We start from the raw sequence: 20,795 nt of genomic DNA on the forward strand, positions 1-20,795 counted from the left end.
AACAGCGTTGGGGAATTGGGGCAGGGGAACAGCCAAGTTGCTGTCCTTTTGTTCTTCAGTCTAGTTGTGGAGGATGTTGCTTCACTGGCTCATGTTGGTATTATCATTACGTTCTTCCTGGATGAGGCAGTCGCTCGCAGGCCATTGGACGACTGACCACTCACGGTGGCTCACCAGAGTGCACGCCAGCTGCCGACCAGCCCCACTCTGCAACCTACACCATTGCTGGCAACCTACACCATTGCCGGCGACTCACAGCAGCCCAGCTCCAGGTCAAGCTGTTGTTCACCATCTTAGCTGTAGAGGGCCCAGCATCACTGGCCCATGTGGGATCCGAACCGGGGCCCTGCTTCTCAGAGCTGGCGTCCCAAGCCAACTCCTAACTAACGCGCCACTCGGCCAGCCCCTCTTACAGGTCTCTTGGAGACTGAAGTCTTCCACTATGTTAATCTATTCCACACACTGGGACCCAAAGTATTTCTTCCAGAATATCATTTATGCCTCACTCTCCTAAATAAAACCTTTCAGTGGCTATCTTTTGACCTTTTTATGCAACTCAGACCCCTTAAAACTGTTGAAAGTCTTTATTACATCTCTAGTCTCAACCACTCCCTGCACTTTACACTCTACATTAAACTTCCTTTGTGGGTGTAAGAGGATAGATTTTGTGCCTCTTTTTGAAATTCAACTCTGTGTGTGTGTGTTATGTGCCGTTGAATCAACTCCAACTCCTGGCGACTGTGAATGAGTGGCGTCCACTGTCCTGTCCTCAACAGCCCCCTCAGCTCTAGTAGACTCATGCTCTTCTTTCATGGAGTCAATCCATAATTCAACTTTACTGAGGTATAATTACACACAGTTTGATGAGTTTTAACAAGTGTGTACACCCACACAATTAACACCCCAATCAAGATATTGTACGCTGTAGTCACCCTCAGAAGTTCCCTGGGCCCCTTTGCAGTCATCTTCCCCAGCCACTGCCCCAACTGCTATTGATTAGTTTTGCCTGTTCTGGGACTTCAGATAGGTGGAATCATACAGGAAGTACTCTTTTCTTCCTAATTGTTTTCATTTAGCTCAGGATTCTTTTGAGAGTTAACCCTGTTGCATGTATTAGTAGTTTTATTTTATTGCGGAGTAGTATTCCATTGTATGGATACACCATAATTTATTTATCTGGTTATCAGTCGATCGATGCTTGTGTTGTTACCAGCCTCAATTATTAAGAATAAAGCTGCATGAACGTATTCAGGTCAGTTTTTGGACATGTGTTTTGTTTGCAGAGCTCTGATTGCTGCACATCTTTGCCAACACCAGACATTGACTGTCTTTCAAATTCTAGCCATTCTTGTGGGTGTGTAGTGGTATCTTGTGGTTGCTGAACACCTTTTCATGTGTATTAGCTATTTGTATATATTTGCTGTGACTTATCTGTTCACATATTTAGCTTACATATTTATTTGAATTATTTGTCTTATTAAGTTGCATTTTTAATGTATGTACAATGTATTCTGGATACAAATCCTTTGTCAGATTTATATATTGCAAATATTTTCTTTGAGTCTGTGGTTTTCTTTTTCATATCTTATCACCGACTTGGGAAGAGCAGAAGTCTTATAATGAAGTCCAATTTACATATTTTTTCTTTTATGATTAGTGTTTATATCTAGAAATCTTTATTTAATTTGAGATCATTTCTTAGAAATTGTATTATTTTAGCCTTTATGTTTAGATATATGATTTGTGTTAATTATTGTATAACGTGAGATTGCATGTTGAGGTTAATTTTTTTCATGTTTATATAGTTTTTCCAGTGCCATTTGTTGAAGAGTGTGTACTTGCCCTTGAATTACTTTGGCAACTTTGTCAGACATCAATTGACCATATAATTGTGGGTCTGTTTCTGAACTCTATATTCAGTTCTATTGATCTATGTCTGCCTTTATGTAAATATCACTCTATCTGTATTACTATAGCTTCAAAATAAGTTTTGAAATCAGGGAGTGTAAGTCCTCTAATAGTCTCCCTTTTTTTCTTCCCCTCCCCCCCAAAATTTGGCTATTCTAGGTCTTTTGTTTTTCTATATAAATTTAGAATTAGCTTGTCAATTTCTACCAAAAAAAAGTATGCTGGAATTTTAATTGGAATTGCATTGAATTTATAGATTAACTTGGGGAAAATTGACACCTTAATAATATTGAACCTTCCAATCTATAAATGTGTGTATTGAGTGTCCTAGGGCTGCCAAAATAAGGTGTCACAAACTGGGTGGCTTAAAGCAACAGATATTTATTCTCTCACAATTCTAGAGGCTAGAAATCAGAAATTAAGGTGTCAGCAGGGCCGTGTTCTCTGAAGGCTCTAGGGAAGGAATCCTAGTAGGTTTAAGGAAGTTAATATGGCTAGGTCGGTGGGGGGTGGAGGCATTTCCCATTGAAAAGCCCTTAATAATAGTAGTTTTCTTAGAAAGGCTTCTTTGATATTAAATTGAGTCATTAATAATATTGAGGGTTCTTAGAATTGTCAGAGACCTTGAAGGTCATTTATTCTAGCTTACCCTACAGTCTCTTAGACAGAGGCTGGTTTGAGACAGCTCCTTTCAATTTACATGGTTTTTGATTGTAGAAAGTTCTTAGAAAGTAGATAATATTGAGTCAAATTCTATTTTCCACAAACTTCTACCCATTGGCTCTGCTTCCACCTTCTGTAATTTCACAGAATAATCTATTCTATCTTATAGTAATTTAACACCTATTCTGTCCCTCTTTTTATTTCTTTGCCTAGCGTCTCAGTTTGTACAACTATTCCTTATATAGTGTCTTTATCTGCATTTTAAAATGTCATGTATGTATGCGTCTTCCAGTGTAGTATTCCAAACTGAACTCAGTCTTATAAATGTTGCCTGTTTTGAGAATAGTGGAGCATTCTTGATCTGTATACTTCTTTGACTTTAAGTGCTTCTTACGCTCGCCTTGACTTACAGTCTCTTACTAATTTAGAATTTAAACATTCTGGCCTTTTTTCTATTTTTTTAAGGAAACTTTTAAAACCCAGTTCCAGTGGTCTATACATTTGCAACTTAAAATGTAGGCTATTTTTTAAAGTTATTTTGTAATTAAGCATGCTGTTTTACCTTTTGTGTTTCGCATGCAGATTTGATATACATTTGTCTGATCTGCACCCCAATAAATAAACTGTGGAACAAGACAAGGTCAAATGCAGAGTTTTGTGAGTTACCGCTAGAATTCTTCCACACGTTTGATTTCAAGTCCTTAATTGTTGGGTATATTTGTTCAGTTAGCTAGGAGTCTGCCTGACTCTAGTGTGGGGCCCGCATTGCTCCGTTTTGTTCTTCGGGAATGTCACCAGAGACCGCACGCAGCCTTGCTGGAATTAAGGCGTCTTGTGTCTGTGACATTCTTCCCTTCTGGCATCCTCGTAGCCTTACACTCGCATGCTGTACATCGTGTGCCCCTTTTCTAAGGCCAGATGCTACAGTTGTGGAACGTATACCACTGTTATTTTTCCTTTTAGAAATTGTGACCATTTCTACTTTTCTATCATTTTAATGCTTATCAATGGTTTGATAAGCATATCTCCAAGTTTTTAATATCACCATAGGTAGTTTTCTGGTTCAGAAGACTTGAATGTTTGTAAAATGTCACGGTGTTTTTATGACTTCCTTTATTCTAGGACTAATCACATGTTCGTTGTCATCAAATACTGGGATACTGTGTAACAGAAAACTTAATTCCAAACTTTAAATCAGTATGACCAAAAGGTCTTAACTTTTCAAACGCCTGTGTTACCAGAGTTTTAAAATAATTTTTTGTTATCAAAGCTTAAATTTTTTTGTCAGTTTCATATTTCTTGAAATTCACACCATTTGAAAAATAAAAAGCCCTGATACGTGGTTTTTAAGTAAAAGAAATGAAAAAGCCATCCTGATTTATTATTTCTTATCAAAATTTGTGAAATTCAAAATGATAAAAGCACAATTTTTTTTACTGTACTCACATTTTTCTATTACAAATTTGGTTATAGTTTTCTACAGACACTACATTTGTATAAAGAACTCTGGGATAGGCTATTTCCGTCAACAAGATTCCAAAATTATAGACACTGATGTCAATGCAGATGAGGTTAGCCTAATTTGGTCAAGAGAGGGACACACTGAGTCTCTATATGGATAGCTGAAGGCTATTGCCAAGATTGACAGGTGTCCTGTGGGTGGCAGAAAGCCCCAGGGATAAAATTTGCTCTTGGATTACTTCTCTCATACACAATGATCAAAGTCATACCTTTTCTTTCTATTGATCACACATACTCATAAAATAGTGAAGTCCGTTTTTAATACTTTAATTTTTTTTAGGTATTTGTTTTATAAGCCCCAGAAAGGTAAAACAAGTTTTATACTTCTTACCGTATCAAATTCTGTTTTGGAAAGCTTAGCTTTGTCCTATGCATTAATTTTTCTAGTATAGTCAGTGACTTTTTTTTTTTTTTTGCTATCCTGCCATTTCATTAAGGCATTGTGAGATGACTAAAGTTAATATAACAGAATACATTTGTTGTTGGTATAAAAGAGGCAACTGTTTCTTTATGGGATAATAAATTACATAATTCAATTGGGAAAGATTAATTTTTAAGAGAATTTTCTAAGAAATAAATGTAATATTTTAAAGGAGTGTTGATACTAATTGGGTAACAGCTTTTTTATTTCATTTTATTGAAATTTTTTTATTAAGAGAAGCCTTGTAACTTGTCAAGATAAATTAGTATTTCATAGCTCAAAATAAATAGTTTTAAAGTCATTCGGTTCATGCCATTAAAAAAATTAAGTGTACTGTTTTAAAATTTTTACTGTTTTTGTAAGATTTCAGTGATGCAAATGTGTCATTAGCAATGAAGAATCTCTGATTTTTGGCATAAACTTAGTAGCTGTTTCTATTCAAATAGGAATTTTCTGATCCGGGAGGATTGTGTCTTGATGAATCTCTGGATTTCAGTGTAAGACAAATAGTAGCAATTTTAAGAAGAGGGTGCTTGGGGAACCTTATTAGGGAGCCAGCCTATTCCCTAGTGTGAAAAACGAAAGCCAAAACCCCAGCCCTAACTGGGGCTCAGGAAAGGTTTCTGCATTTCATTCTGATTCAGCTACAATCTATTGAGATTCTACATGAGGTAGTCATTATTTTACAGATGTTATTTAACTCCTGTGAAGGGGAGGAAAATTCGGCCCCGAGAGGTGGTGACTTGCCCAGGGTCACTCAGCTCTTGGCAGTAAAGCTGGAAAGTGAACCCAGGCTCTTGACTCCAAACCCAGGAGAGTTTTGGGATGGTGGAAATAATCTCAACAGAAGTTCATTTAAATGATAGAGCTTTTAGGGCTGCCTTTCTTACTGTCTTTTTTTTTTTTTTCCGGTGTCTCAGTTCTGATTCTTGCCCTCTTCTCCTGTTTGATCCTCTTTTAGACTAAAAGAGAGTGACGATTCTTGAGTTCGCCATTAACCAAAAAGACATTTATAAAAATGTTTAAGTACTGTACCAGAAACAGTAACGTTGTTGTATTTGCTTCTCAAAACTTGATGTTTTAAGCAGCTGATTGGAAAGGAACTATGATGATAAGTATTCTCAGACTAAGCCTTGGGTGTAGTGGACTAATGTGGAGCGTGCAGCCCAGGCTAGAGCGCAGATAATGAATGACCTTGAACTCATTTTAGCCCCTGACAGATGACCACCAGCATGTCTCCTGAGCGTGGGGCTGCTTTGCACTCTGCTACTCTGACCTATTCCTGGGCATCCTTTAAGTTTGGTGACTGCTTAATACACTGAAATACAGAGAGCAATCGAAGACCCTGACCATCTCATGTCACACCTAGTTTCATGACAAAATTAAAAAGTTATTTTTATTTGTGGAAGGATTAGCATCACAGCTTGTTAGTTCACTAGATATATAATGTATAAGGTGTAGTGAGAAATTTATGGCCATGTACTATGAATGGCTTCAATTTAGGGAAATTTTTATTTAGACTTGTTAATTTATGATTCATTTTGACAGGTCTAGAATTAACTTTTAAACACTTTGTACTGAGGATTGAATAATGAAAATAGCACTCACTATTTGAACTATTTGGGCTATTTCAAATATTTTAAACCATCATTTGTGTATCATTGGTACGCAGATGACTGTCTCGTTGTGAGCTGCAGTCTGTGACACAGTTGGTCACATCCTGCGTGTTTCTCCAGCCAGCCCACTTCTCTATGTCCCACCACCCAGCCACCCCTGCAGTGGCCTGCTAACTGCCCATCCAGCCCCTACCCCACCAAAACCCGCTACGGTTCTTCAGCACGTTGGGATTAGCTGTTAGGATGAAGACACATGACCTTCATGGGGCCTCCACGCTGGCTTTCCATGTTCCTGTGTTGCAGCCTCCCTTGTTCTTCCCATTTGTTCTACGTACTGTGCTAGGTTTTGTCTGCTCTTTGGCCATCATGCCTTGTCCCTTCATTTCAGCTCAGGGACATTTCACGGACTCTGGGAAGCCAGGTCAGAACCAGGCTTTGTGGGTAGTTCCTCCCTTCCTTTCTTGGCAGTATCTTAGCTTCATTGCACTTGGTACAGTTGCAATTTTGTATTTATATGCAGACTTTGATAATGTGGACTCTGACTAAACTCTAAGCTTCACAAAGACAGGAGCCATGTCTGTTTTTACTCAAGGATTATGCCCCTGGTGTCTACATCTGGCACAGGGCCTGGTACATAGTAGTAGCTTAATAAATACTTGCGGAATACTTGAAAGTTTCATGAAAGGCTTTTCTCAGCATCATGAGGATGGTTGAATATAGGCCCCTTTTTCTATTACTGATCTCACTCACAGTCAAGAGAATGAGACCTGTACCAAAAATATTGTAGTTTATGCTAGATTGCAATTAGGGCTTGGAAGTAATATACTTTTAATTGCTTGAAAAATGCCCCGTTTGACTAGTCAGTAAATTCAAAATGAGTGAATTAGAATGTTAAGTAACACAGACAATATTTATGAGAGCCTCTAACATTCTAATGTAATCCTAGCTCTAAAGGAAATAAGAAGTTGAACAAATTCAGTATTAAAAGTTGAAAAGATAGGGTAAAATGCATTAATATCCTTAAATGCCAGGACATGCTCCCTGTGAAGCTGGTCTATGTGAAAGAAATGAGGAAATTTTTTGAGCTGCCAAACATTTTGTGAAAGTTGTTTCGGAGCCCTCTGTGAGTATGAAAGTGGAGAAGTGTTTGAGGCTAGCCTGGGACCTCGTCTGCCTTCATTTTGCGAGACTGTGAGGTCAGCCCTCGCTAAGGTTTTTCCCTTTCCTCTTCCAATGTCCCTGACGCTGTTCTACCCCAACCCTGGGCCGTGGCACTGAGCACGCGCTGGGTGAGAGGCTGGCTGGCAGGGCGTTCTCACAGGGGTCAGGTGATCGTTGTTTGAAGGCAGCTGCTTGAGGTTCAAGGCAGTCAGTGTCCCCTCGCTTCTGCCTCCGGACAGCTGGTTATTATCAAACTCCTAACAAGTCTTTCTTGCTCATTGCTTGCTGCGAGAGAAGGGAGATTATGCCGCGGGCTTTTGATTGATCCAATGGGAATTACATTGATCTGGTGTCTGGCTTTGGTTCTTATCAAGTGGATCGCCTCTAAGGTAGGCCATCTTTATTTTTAGGATTGTGACATTAATCATTAGTCTTCATATTTGGTAGGAAGGAAGTTTCTAGTCAAGTTTCTTCTCCTTCTGCTTCAGTTTTTATTTCTCTGATTAAAAGAGCTATGAGTTTTACCTGTCAGCCGAAAAGCTTAAAATTATTGTGTGTAGTGTTTATTCTTCTCCCACCTTATTCCGCCCCAAGGGCTTTTTATGGTATCATTCTTTGGTATCCAAGTAGCTCTCCTCAGTATCATTCCTTTAAAGAAGTTTTTATGATTAAAGCAGTTCAACTTTTAAGATTATAAAATTATTAAACAATTTAAACTTTTGGTGTACATATTTCAAACACTCTTTTCTGGAGATAAAGAATTTACTAATGCTTATAAATTTAAAGTACAGTTATTGAGGATTTCTGAACAATTAGTGTATAAACTTTTAAAAAACTAAATACTACCCTCTATCATGGTCTCTCTTGAAGCCCTGCTGCTACTGTTATACAATTTATGCCTTATATATTGAAAACATTTGAACTTACTATAATCTGTTTTTGAATTTGAATTCTAAATATCAGACTTGAGAAAAGCTTGATAGAATGCCAGCCACTTACCATCTGGACGAGAGTCTAAAGTAGAAAATATTTAAGATTACTATTTGAAAGTATTTTTTTATACTCGCATTAAAATGATTATCTTTTCATCTACCGTGCAGCTTTTTTCTTCCTGTATGAAGACACTGAAGAATATTAACTTAAAATCAATAAGGCGTCACTATTTGCTAAGCAACACAAAAGCTTCTAAGGTTAAATTTCTTTTTCAAGCAAGGTTTTATTTTAATCCCTGATCTGTAATTTTTCACATTTAAACATAATGTTTTAAGCGTAACTCTCTCTCACTTGAAGCAGTTCTTTCTTCTTAGTGATACGATTGAAAAAAGTCTCTTAAAGAAAAATAGTGTACTCAAATTTTTTAAATCCTTGTGTTTTATAAGTTAAGAATTAATTTTGTTTCACTGAACACTATTTACACATTGTGTTTAAAGGATTAGCTTGCCAAGTTATTGAATGAAGGTCAAGTTAATATTAATAATGAATTAGTTAAATTGTGTATGTTTTCAGACTTTACTTTTTTTATGACCACCAGAAAAATTTAAATTATGTTTTTAAGCAAGAAGATTGCTAATATTTTGTCTTTTTTTTAAGTAGGTATATTGTTTGCATAGGGAATAAGAATGGGCAAGATACTCTTCAGTGAATCAGTGCAGTCTTCCAACAGCACTCACACTTGAGCCTGTTTTTCTAGCATATGTGAGATGAATACGCTCTGAAAAACCCCATTTTACTGTCTCAGAGAAAACAGCTTTCAGAACTTTGCCTAGGCCTTCATCTTTTATAGTATGTTACTATTTTTTGGTAATACCAAAAAATTAGTTTAGTGCTCCTGTACCTAAGCCCTTTGACCATGAGTTTACTGCTCAGCAAAACAGGCCCAATTAAACCTACATCTTGTGCTGGCTACGTCTTGTGCTAGTTAAGTGAGATTTTGTATGAAAGCACCTGGAACATTTTCTGGCACAGAGTAGGAGGGAGCTCAGCAAGTGCTAGTTAATATATTATTACTTTTACCATGTAAGGGACATGCACATGCTTTTGCACAGTAGATCATTTTAGTGGAAACTTGAACGAGATTAAAAACAGCAGCACTTAAAATATCTTTGCTCAGTTTTAAAACATGCCTGTCTTTAAAAGTTACGTATTAACTGATCTCAGGAACAGCTTTTATGCCTTTTGTCATTTGCTTTGTAAGTCAGATCTGGTGGTAGAGTGATTCACCCTGATCCAAGGTGAGTGAGTGTCTTTTACCAGGGCGCTCAGAACGCCCGTTAGTGGCAGTGGAACCTTACAGTTTAACTTGTTTGTGCTGCGGCTGTCAGTTTCTGATTAGCTCAGCCTCGCCCATGTTTTGACCTATACTAGTTGCTTTACAAGCTGTTCCCAGGATGGCTAAATTAGAAGAGTCACGAGTAGAAGCTTCTCAGTTATTCCCATTCGCTGGTGAGGTGAAGTGGGAATGTGGATGACAGCTCAGAGTGTTTTATGACCGACAGTGTGACACAGGATTTGGATTAAATTTGTTTTACAATTTTTATAAAAAATTGAATTTTACTAGTATATGGCTTTTAAAATGATAAACTTTAGAAATATATATGCTAAGTCTGTGCTGCAGAGTTGATGAATAGAGCACATAAAATTATTTCTTTAATATGATTCTAATACAGAAATCAAATTTTGATTGTTACAGTTCATAATGTACAGTGTATTTTTCCAAAATGAGTTATATTAGATTATTCTACCTAGGTTGCTTAATGAGAGAATTGAATAATGTTCATTTTAATCTTGGTCCATGAGGTGATAAATGAATGAATGATCACTTAGGATGTAGTTATTGATGGGTTCAGGCACACATACTTTAGGACCATTCTTAAAAATATTTTTTGTCTCATTTCGATTTATTTCATGAGTTTTGTTTGTGACTTAGTATGACATTTAAGCTAAGTATTTGTGGACTAGAATTAGTTAAATTAGTAGTGAATAGAATAGCATGAATGTTTGACACATCCTTATGTAATTTGTTAATATGTTGGGTCGTCAGGAAATTCATGACGCATTTTTGCATTGAAAAACATAGAAAAATACGTCATGACTTTCCCGACGACCCAATACTGTGGGTGCCAAAAAAATGTATACACATGACTTGTACTCATGTTTTGTTATTGATATATATTGAGTATTACAATTTTAATACATTTTTTCCTTTCTTAAAATGTGTATACATTTTGGGGGCAACCTCTGTATATTTAAAAATAATTCTATGCTTTTGCTAAGTTTTTATTATGATTAATACAGACCCTGCCATTTCAAGATCTAAATTAGTGCCTCTATAAATAAGTCTAAAGTGAGTATGTTAAAATAAATTTAGTATGTCATAGTTATAATCTATATTATGTTCATTGCTCAGCTTTTGACTTACGCTATTTTACTTATTAATAACAGAGCTGATATTAGTCAGTTGTTCTCAATCTTTAATATGTGAAGTGATAAATGAGATTTTATCTTTCCTATTAGTGGCTATTTTAGTAAATACCCTTCCTACATGAAAAACATAATGCCAGCCACTCTCCTAAAGAGGACTGTTAGAGGTAACAAGTTAAAATTCGTTTTAACAAGCTGTTATCCAAGTTCTTATTGGACACTAGCAGGTTGATAGGTTATTGACCAAGACAAAGCATTATCTAATGATATCTGTAGTTTCATTGATGTGATTTAGCTGATAGAAATATTTATTTCCACATCTGTGCTTTCCAGGCTATTAGGTTTTCCTCTAATATGGCAGTATTAAGGGGAATCCTGGAATATAATATGGTAAATGTCTTCGGGGTGGAGATTGGAACAGCAGGCGTCAGTGGTGCCTTCTCATACCAAGTGATTATAGTGACTGCCCCAGAAGAACAAGTTTACCATGAAACAGCACAGGAGGCCTCCTTAGGGCGTTCTGTTGGGGGGAACTTTAATTTAAGCATGATGCTGCTAGGAGTGTTATCTGTGTGATGTAGTAGTCTCTTGGGATTTGAGAGTGTGCTTTTCTTTGTAGTTTTTTTTTTTTATAATAGATTCTTATTTTACTTTTTACCTTTAATTTGATTCACTTTGTGACTGTATAATAACTATACATGCTACAAAACTCAAACGATATACATTTAAAAGTCCCTTTCTTCCTCTGTGTCTTTCTGCCTCCCTGGAGGCAACCAGTGTTGAGAATTAGAATTTTATTTTTGCTTGAAACTTTTGTTTCTTTTACATTTCATCAACGGTTGTTTTTTGTTTTTAAGGATACATGAAATCATATAAGAATTTAATTGCTACTTTTCTCGTAAATGATAAGCATTAAGGAGTTGCTTTGGGAGTTGTTTTGCATACTAAATCCAAATGAGGGCTTTAAATAAAATGATTTTCTTTATAATAATATTAAAAGTATGATTATTTTTCCTTGAGATTTTTAGGTGTATGTTGAGTTGTAAATCTCATAACAGTTTTGTCAGGGAAGATCATTAATCTGATACTTAAAAATCTGTAATGTGTATTTCTTTTGTTAATGAAGTTGAGCATTTTGTCTTGTGTTTATTGGTTTATTATTTCTTGTAAATAGTATCATTGTGTTCTATCTGTTTTCCTACACTCTTCATCATCTTCTAATTGATTTTGGGAGGCATATCCTCTTTTTCCTTTCATTTTTACAGAAAAAGTATCCTTTTGTCATCTTGTTGAACTCTTTTTCTCTTGGTTCGAGGTTTCTTTAGCTTTTTTTACTGTACATAATTTAACTTTTAAGTGGCCAAATTGATCCATTTTCATGACTTTTGGATTTTATAAACAATTAAAAAGGCTTTTTCTAGTTAAGATTTTTTTTAATGCAATCATGTTTTCTTTTAATATTTTTATGCTTTAATTTTTTTACATTTAATTTTTCGTTTCATGTGTAATTCATTTTAGTAGGAGGACAATAATATAGCTCTTTTGGTTTTCCAGATAGCAACCACTTAATCTAACATTTTTTTATTAAATCAATATTTTCCTCACAGATTTTAAATCCTATACTTGTCACATACAAAATTACTGTGTATTCTTGGATTTGATTCTAGATTCTCTATTGACTATTTTGACTATTTCTTTATAATGTCCACACTACTTTATTAATAGTTTGTGGCACTAGTTCTATTTATTACTATTTCTGAAAGGATTTTCTTACCTGTTTATTTAATGTTATTGATCACTTTCAATGCTCTAGGCACTATTCTAAATGTTGGGATTTATTCTAGATCTGGGGATAACAGCAGTGAATGAAGTCTCTGCTGCCACAGAGCTTAGATTCTAGTAGGAGGTGAGGTTAATTTTACTGTCTAGATTTTTAATCTCTTTGTATCAATTCTATTATTCATTAATTTATTCATCAACTTATTTATTTATTTGCAATAAATGTATTTAATCATTTACTAAGTATTTATTTAGAATCTACTAAATAATAGCTACTGTTTTTGGGCCGGAGGTACAGTGGTGAATGAGACACAGTTCCTGCTCTTATAGAGCTTTTATTTTAGAACAAGCGAACACGGTGACATCAGCTAAGTGATGTACAGAGCATGCAGTTAGGGAGCTGTGGAAGAGGGTGACTCTCAGGTGACTTCAGATGTGGTAGCCTGGGAATTCCTCTCTGAAGAAGTGACTAGAATTGAGAGGTAAGAAGGACACAGTGACGCAGTGACCCTAGACGGGGAACACGTGTAAAGGCTGTACATCTGGCAAGCTCGAACAAGAGCAAGGAGGCTGGTGTGACTGGGTCAGAGGTGGGCAGATGATGGAAACCTTTGGAAATCAGAGCTTGGTGTTTGGACTTTATTCCCAGTGTAGTGGGGAGCCATTGGAGGAGTCTGGGCAGTAGTTGAAATGTTCACTCTTGCTTCTGTGTGAAGAGTGGACGGGGGCAGGGTGCGTGTGTGTGTGAAGAGCTGCATCAGAAAAACCAGTCAGCAGCCCATTGCAGAAGTGCAGGTGGGAGACGCTACTGCCTGATACAGAATGAAGGCGTGACGATGGAGGAAGCAAGTTGAAAGTGAAGGTAGAGTTGCCAGAACTTGCTGAGGATGTTTCAGCTCTTATCATTTTTTTTTTTGTTTCAGTAATTCTTAAATTTGCAGTATTTGTTTTTTTATAATAGCTTTAATTGAGATATAAATATACAGTTCACCCATCTAAAGGGTACAATTCGATGATGTTGAGTATAGTCACAGAGTTGTGCAATCATTACCTCAATTAATTTGAGAACATTTTCATTACTGCAGAGAGAAACCCTGTACCCATTAGTATTCATTCCCCATTTCCTGCCAGCTCTCCCGACTCTCGGCAACGACCAGTCCACTTTCTGTCTCTATGGATTTGCGTGTTTTGGACATTTCATGTAAATGGAACCATATAGTATGTGTACTTTGCAACTGGCTACTGTCACTCACCATGCTCTTCTCAAGGCTCATCAATGCTGTAGCCTGTATTAATACTTCATTTCTTTTTATGTCTGAATACTACTCCACTGTATGGCTATACCCCATTTTATGCATTCATTAGTTGATGGACATTTGGATTGTTTCCAATTTTAGGCTATTTGAGCATTGTTGCAAGAGACACTTTAATATCTGTGTATTTTATTTCTTGCTAGCCCCTGGGCCATTTGGTTTATTTAGTTCCACTTATTTCTAGCTAATGGGTTCCTTCAAATGTCTGGTGATTCTTGTTTGTCTGCTTATTAATTCACGTTTAAAGGAAGGGAAGAGCAAAGTTGAACCGTTGCCTCTTCCTCAGTTCTGTTTACCTTTGCGGAAGGTCTCTCCCCAAGTGGGCTTGTCTGACACATTTCAACATTCAGTTTCCACCCACTGTGTGTTCCTCATTCTGTATCCACTTTTATGGGCGTGCTTAACCATATCGTATTATAATTACTTGTCTTTCTCACAGCTATCGATTTCAAGAGCAGATGCCATATCTAATTTCATTTTTCTATATCCATCTTTTCTTGCACTGTTCTTCACACATATTAAATAATAAATACATGTTTGTTGAATTGAATATCACATTTAATTGTCATGCATTAAAAATGTATATATGTTTTTTTCTAGAGGCGTGGAGCTATTTCCTATGACAGCTCTGATCAGACTGCATTGTACATTCGTATGCTAGGTAAGCATTTTTTTATTTTGTACTGATATCAGTTAATTTTGCTATGTATTGTTATTTGAAATTGAGATATCTTTCATTAGGTAGTTTTTCATCACTGTTTGCAGCAGGAATAATCTATTGCTTTGAAGTTTAGAGTCTAGAAACAAGTATTGAATGTGATGTGAATAAAGAGGCATTTTAGAGTTATAGGTAATTGAGAAATCTCTGGCTTAGTAACTGTGGCTCTGTCACTGACACCCAGTTTTAAATTGCATCCTGAGTATCCTTCATGAAGAGTCATAGATTTGTAGTTGCTAAATACTAAACAGATGTCCATGCTAACACAGACAAAGGTGAGGCCATTAAAATACCTGATCAGATAGTCCTGTCACTGGAAGTATTTTGTTCTCACTTGGCTGGTGAGAGAGACCGTTTGTCTTCTAATCTCAGTTCTTAAATTTTTAATGTATTACTCAAGACCACAAGGTAAAATGAATTTAGATGTTTATCTATGTATAATTTTCTTTTCTCTCCCTCTCTTTGCCAGATTTATCTCTCTATCCACACATTCCTTGATCCCTTGTACTTTAATTCATACTATTAAATATGTGCTATTAAGATTCCGATAGGCAGATTTACTCATCTTTTTTTGGAGGCATCGTCCATGACTATCCTCCCCGTGCTCAGAATTCCTCCCTCAACTCTATGATTTTGAACCATCCTTATTCTTCAACTACTTCTTTTTGCTTGTTGGTTGGTTGGTGCCTCTTTCACTAATTCCTTTTCATCCTCTTAAGCCTAAGTGCTCTCCAGTGTCCTGACCTTGCTTTTCCGTTTTCCCCTCTTAACCGTGTATATCTCACCTGCCTCAGCTTCATTCTACTCTGGTACATACTTTCCCCCCACGACTGTTCAGCCCTTTCCTCTTTACTGGCTCCATTTCTCTCTCCAAACATGTTCAGGATTCTGCTCGCCTTAAAACAGAGCTTTAGATACATATATATTTTTTTATCTCTGTTAAACATCTCCACATGAGTGTATTATGGGTACTTTACATTTGACATGTCTATTAAAAAAAAGATTTACGAGTATGTCGCCAAGGCTGTTCATTTTGCAGTCTTGCCATCCCAGAAAATGTAACTCAACTCTTCTGGTTGTTGGGTCAGAAACACTGGAGTCGTTCATGACTCTTATTTCTTACACACTCTGTGTACTTCATCAGCAAATCTTCTTGGCTGATACCTTTAAAATATATCCAAAATTCTACCACCCCAGTGCTGTTACCATCCTATTTAAGCCATAGATGCTATTATTTTTTTATTGTTAATTATAGTCACCTTGTTGTACATTAGAGGACCGGAACTTATCTTACATAAATGAAGCGTTGTAGCCTTTGACCAACATCTCCCCGTATGCCCCTCCTGCCAAGCCATAATTATTGCCTCCTTGCACTCGCTCTTAGCCATTCTCCCTGTGTTGACCTATGTGCCTCTACACGAGTCTCGTCTACCCAGCCAGAGTGAGCTTTTTCAGACATAAGTTTAACCACTCTCACTCCTCTGTTCAGAATTCTCTGATGGTTTTCTATCGTAGAGTAACAGCCAAAGCTATTATAATGGCCCATGAAGGTCCACCATGATCTAGCCCTACTACCTCTGTGACCTCACCTCCCACCAGGTCCCCTCACTCCGGCCATGCTGGCCTCTTTGCTTGTGCTTGGACATTCCAAGCATGCTCCCGTCTAAGGGTCTTCATACTTGCTGTTTCTTACGCCTGGAACCCTCTTGCCCCCGATGGCCGCATGGCTCACGGCCTCACTTCCTTCAGCTCCCTGCTCAAATGCTTCCCCTTCAGTGAGGCCTTCTCTGACCACACTGATCAATCACTCCTGCCTCTTATTCCTCTCGCCTTGCTTTCGTTTTCTCCATGTAACCTATTGCCATCTTCCATAGGATGAAATTATTTATTTGTTTTATTTGTCTCAGTGAAAGGATAAGCTTCATGAAGACAGGACTTGATGTAGTTTGCTCACTGCTGTATTTCCTGTGCCTGACATGTAGCTGGTGCTTAGCACACATTTGTTGCACAGTGAAGGAGTCACCACGTGAGAGAAGTGGTTAACCATGCGGGATGGGCTTGTGGTAGATGACATGAGCCTTGAAGGAAACGATGGCCTTATTTAGAGAAACAAAGAGTCAGCAGGAAAGCCTTGGAGGCAAATAGCATTGCAGGAGCGCAGGGTTAGGGGCTGAAGACTGAAAGCTTCTGAACTTGGAGTCTGCGAAAGTATGGTGGGAAAGGCGCCACCTTTGGAGCCCACAGACAGAGTTTTAAATCCTCACCCACCCTTCATACTAGCTTTGTGGCGTGGACATTCTACTTTTCAAACTTCAGTTTCTGCATCTATAAAATGGGGCAAAGATCCTCTCTCTCAGCTAGGTGGGAGTGAGGAGGAGAAAGTAAAGGGATTAGAGAGTACAAATTAGTAGTCATAATATAGCCACCAGGATATGAAATACAGTTTGGGGAATATAATCAATAATGTTGTAAAGATTTTGTAGAGTGTCAGATGGGGACTTGTCTTATTAAGGAGACCACTTCATGGATGGTATAGATGCCTGACCACTGCTCTATACACCTGAAGCTGAAGCTGAATAATATTGAATGTCAAATACATATATACACACACACACACACACACACACAGTCACAGGATGTGGAGTACAGCATAGGGAATAGAGTCAATGGTATTGTAACACTATATACGATGTCAGAGAGGTAGTAGATTGGGGAGGAGAGTTACCACTTTGTGAGGGGTATAAATGCCTAACTGTTACATTGTTTTGTACACCTGAAAGTAATAATAATAAGAAAACGATCCTATCAGAGTTGGTTAGAACATTAAATAAAATGCTGCCTATAAGGCCCAAGAAAGAGTGCCTGGAACATGGGTTTCAGTGGTGCTGTATGGAGGAGTAGATCCAAACGTCACATGGGTACATGTAGAAACAGTACTGAGCTTATAAAGACCAGAGTTTTAAGAGCCAGCTAAAGGCCTTGGGAATACCCACTGTCAAAAAGAAAAGAGAAGACTGGTCAGATTAAACACTAAAGGCAGGCTTTTTAATAACTTTAATTTTCTGTACATTTAAAAACTTGTAAGCTGCTTGCGAATAGGTAATATATTTTCTATTTCTTCACATTCCTTGTAGCCTGTAATATAGTGTTAGGTACAGAGTAGACACTTCATAAATATTTGCTTCTTGCTGTGGCTGTTTAAAGTTTTGTGCTGAGGATTTTTTTTTAATTCCATGTGAGTAATAGGATATTATGTTGAATTATCATGCACTTGAGTCATGTTTCAGAAGGCTAACTTTAAAATATAGATTATAATCATTATTATTGTAGGAATAGATTTAAAAAAAGACAAACTCCAACTAGCCTTACAACTCAGTAGTGAAAAATTTGTAAACCTCTTCAAATAAATTAGCTCTTAACTACTCATTCCGTATATATTATTAGTGGGCCATTACTTCTGAATACCACATAGACCCTTGTTGCATATAGGTGCCTCTTCTCAAATGGCAGCCTTCTCAACTTATGTTTTATTCTTGATTCTGTCCAGGAGATGTACGCGTAAGGAGTCGAGCAGGATTTGAATCAGAAAGAAGAGGTTCTCATCCGTACATTGATTTTCGTATTTTTCACGGTAAGTGTTGGCAGACACAATATTTCTCTTAGACTTCGAGTTAACTTCAAATCTTCATAAAATTATGTAATTTACTAAGGGAAAAAGAATACAAGAGAAAACTAGATTATGTTTGGAATGTTTTAAAAATACTGGGTTATGATAAATGACACTTTATTTCTAGATAATGTTAGTAAAATGTTTAGAGACAATTAGAAATATGAAAGTTGATATAGTTTCCTTTTTAATTTAAATGTGAAATTACATTTTTTCATATATATATATATATGTATATATATATATATATATGAAGTTTTTTTACTCCAAATCAAATATTTTTGTCTTCACTACACCAGACATTTTTATAAAAATGACATTTTCTAAAGGTATTGGATAATTAACCAGGTGTATTTTTTTTGGTTTATTTAAAAATACACATCACCTTTGTTTGGTGATGCATATTTTAGTAGAATGTTTGCTAGAATGCTTATTTTGAAAACAAACACGTGGGTCTGGCCCATAATGGATAAAAGGAAAAAAACAGAACTTCTAAAACCCTTAAATAGGAAACACATTAAATCTGTTTTTGGAGAAGTTCCACTTTCAGAAATGTTAGATAAATTATTTGGATTGACACTCCAATTAAAAATATTAGAATAACTGGGAAAGATATTAAAGACATATTTAAGTATATCAGAATGCTGTCAAGGCAGAGAAATGGGGCTGGTATTTCAGACTTCTTTTCCCCATTAGGACCTATTGATTCTGGGAAAGGGGGGTGAGAAGCTGAGCAGAGATTTTGATGGACACTTAAGGCTAGAAAAACAAAAACAGGTGTTGATTGCTCACCAAGATTTGGGGGTTAGTCCTGGTAAACCCTAGATGCTTAAGTTGGAACCCCATGGTGCTATACCTTAGAAATAAATCCCAGCTTTGAGACAGCTCAGGCGATGATTAGAATACGGTGATCTGTAAATTTGGTACCCCCAACCACCTACTTGAAGTCAATATTAATCCTCTTTGGAGGAAGGTGACATTACCCTAAGTCTCAAATTACCTCTAAATTTTTCATATGAATGTGAAGCTCTGAATTAAAAATAAAAAGGCGTAAGGAGACAAGACAATGTAACCAAAAATGAAGAGGAAACAACAGGCAATAGAAATAGCCACAAGGGATCCTAATAATTGAGCTATTGTACCTGGGCTTTAAAATAACTGAAGTTATTACATTGATGGCAGAAAAGACACAGGATTGAGAACTTCAGTAGAGAACTGAAAATTGTAAAAGAAGAACCAAATGGAAATTCTAAGACTGAAAAATACCATACCTTAAGTAAGAACTCACCAGAGATGGTTTTAACAGCAAATAAGACCAAAATGAAGAGACAATTAGTGAATTGGAATATAGGTCTGAAGAAAATATTTAGAATAAAACACAATAAGGAAAAATACATGGAATATGTTCCAGTTACATATTGCACTGTGTTTTGCTCAAGAATTGGTTAAGAATTGTGAAGGGTCTGGGACTCTACCTTGTAAGCTAAAAAATAAATTAACCTGTTACTGCTTTGTGGATGCTGACAGAAGAATAAGACCTCTGGGTCAGAGACAAAGGATTTTATTATTCATGACACAGCAAGCAACATGAATGTCATGTTGGTTCTTCCAGCAACCCCCATGTCCTACACTGGCAACATAGAGGGGTTTATGTGGATATTTTGCAAACAATGAGTTTGCATCACATCTGAGGAACAGTGAGCTTGGAGAATTTACCCCCTTTTATAGTAAGACTACTCTTTGTTCCAGAAAAAAGATGTTATATATCCCTCAAGGTTGCTAGCTGCAAACACAGCCCTGAGAAATGCCCCAGGTAAAGATTGGTCAGGGCTTGGCATTCTTAGCACATCTAGCAAGAATGGGCATGGACAGTTAAGGCCTCTGTGGAAAATGATCTCTTAACAGATGACCCCAGAACTTACAGGCATAAAACAACCTTTTTGATGATCCTTATTCTGAGGGTTAGTAATTGAGCCTGGGTTAGATTTGTCTGTGCTCCACCATTTCGTGATCTTCATCTGGGGTAGTTGAAACAGCTAGAGATGGCTGGGATGGCTGCGCTAGATCCGTGTGTCTGGGGCCTTGGTTCTTCTCCACATGTTATTTCCTGAGGCTGGAACATCCAAGATGGCTTCTGTACTCTCATACCTGCTGCCAAGGCTGGGATGGCTGGAATCTCGGGGGCTGACCAGGAATTCTCTCTCTCCATAAGTGGGAGTCTCAGGGTAGTGGGTCCTGGCAGCTGCCTTCCCCCAGGCAAGCATTCCAAGAAAGAGGAGGAAGTTGGGGAGCTTCTAGTCTCTGATGGTTTGGGCCTGGATACTGGTACATCACATTTTTATATTCTGTTGATCCGCTATGTCATCAGCTTGCTGAGATTCATGCAGAGAAAACATAGACCCCACTTGTCAAAGGGAGTAAGGTTAAAAAAGTTTTAATCTCCTACCTTTAATCTGGCACAAAATATGTTGAAAGGTGATTAGGGTCCCAGGAGAAGAGAGGGAGAGTGTAGCAGAAGCAGTCTTTAAAAAGACAATGACTGAGAAATCTCTAAAGCTTGATACAAGACATTAAGATACAGAATCAAGAAGCATTACGAGGGCCGGCC

The 20,795-nt window shown here is 37.2% G+C and overlaps 1 protein-coding gene across 1 annotated transcript in view; it reads left to right on the forward strand.

Annotated features, from left to right (window-relative positions):
* The window catches only part of PDE7A (phosphodiesterase 7A), a 100,372-nt gene that overhangs the window by 31,274 nt on the left and 48,303 nt on the right, over window positions 1–20,795 (forward strand). Inside the window, 2 exon segments of the mRNA XM_019629826.1 lie at window positions 14,403–14,463; window positions 18,068–18,151. Of these exon segments, the coding sequence (XP_019485371.1) occupies window positions 14,403–14,463; window positions 18,068–18,151 (145 nt within the window).

The sequence above is a fragment of the Hipposideros armiger genome, unplaced genomic scaffold (genome assembly GCF_001890085.2).
Source record: "Hipposideros armiger isolate ML-2016 unplaced genomic scaffold, ASM189008v1 scaffold_868, whole genome shotgun sequence".
NCBI lineage: Eukaryota > Metazoa > Chordata > Mammalia > Chiroptera > Hipposideridae > Hipposideros > Hipposideros armiger.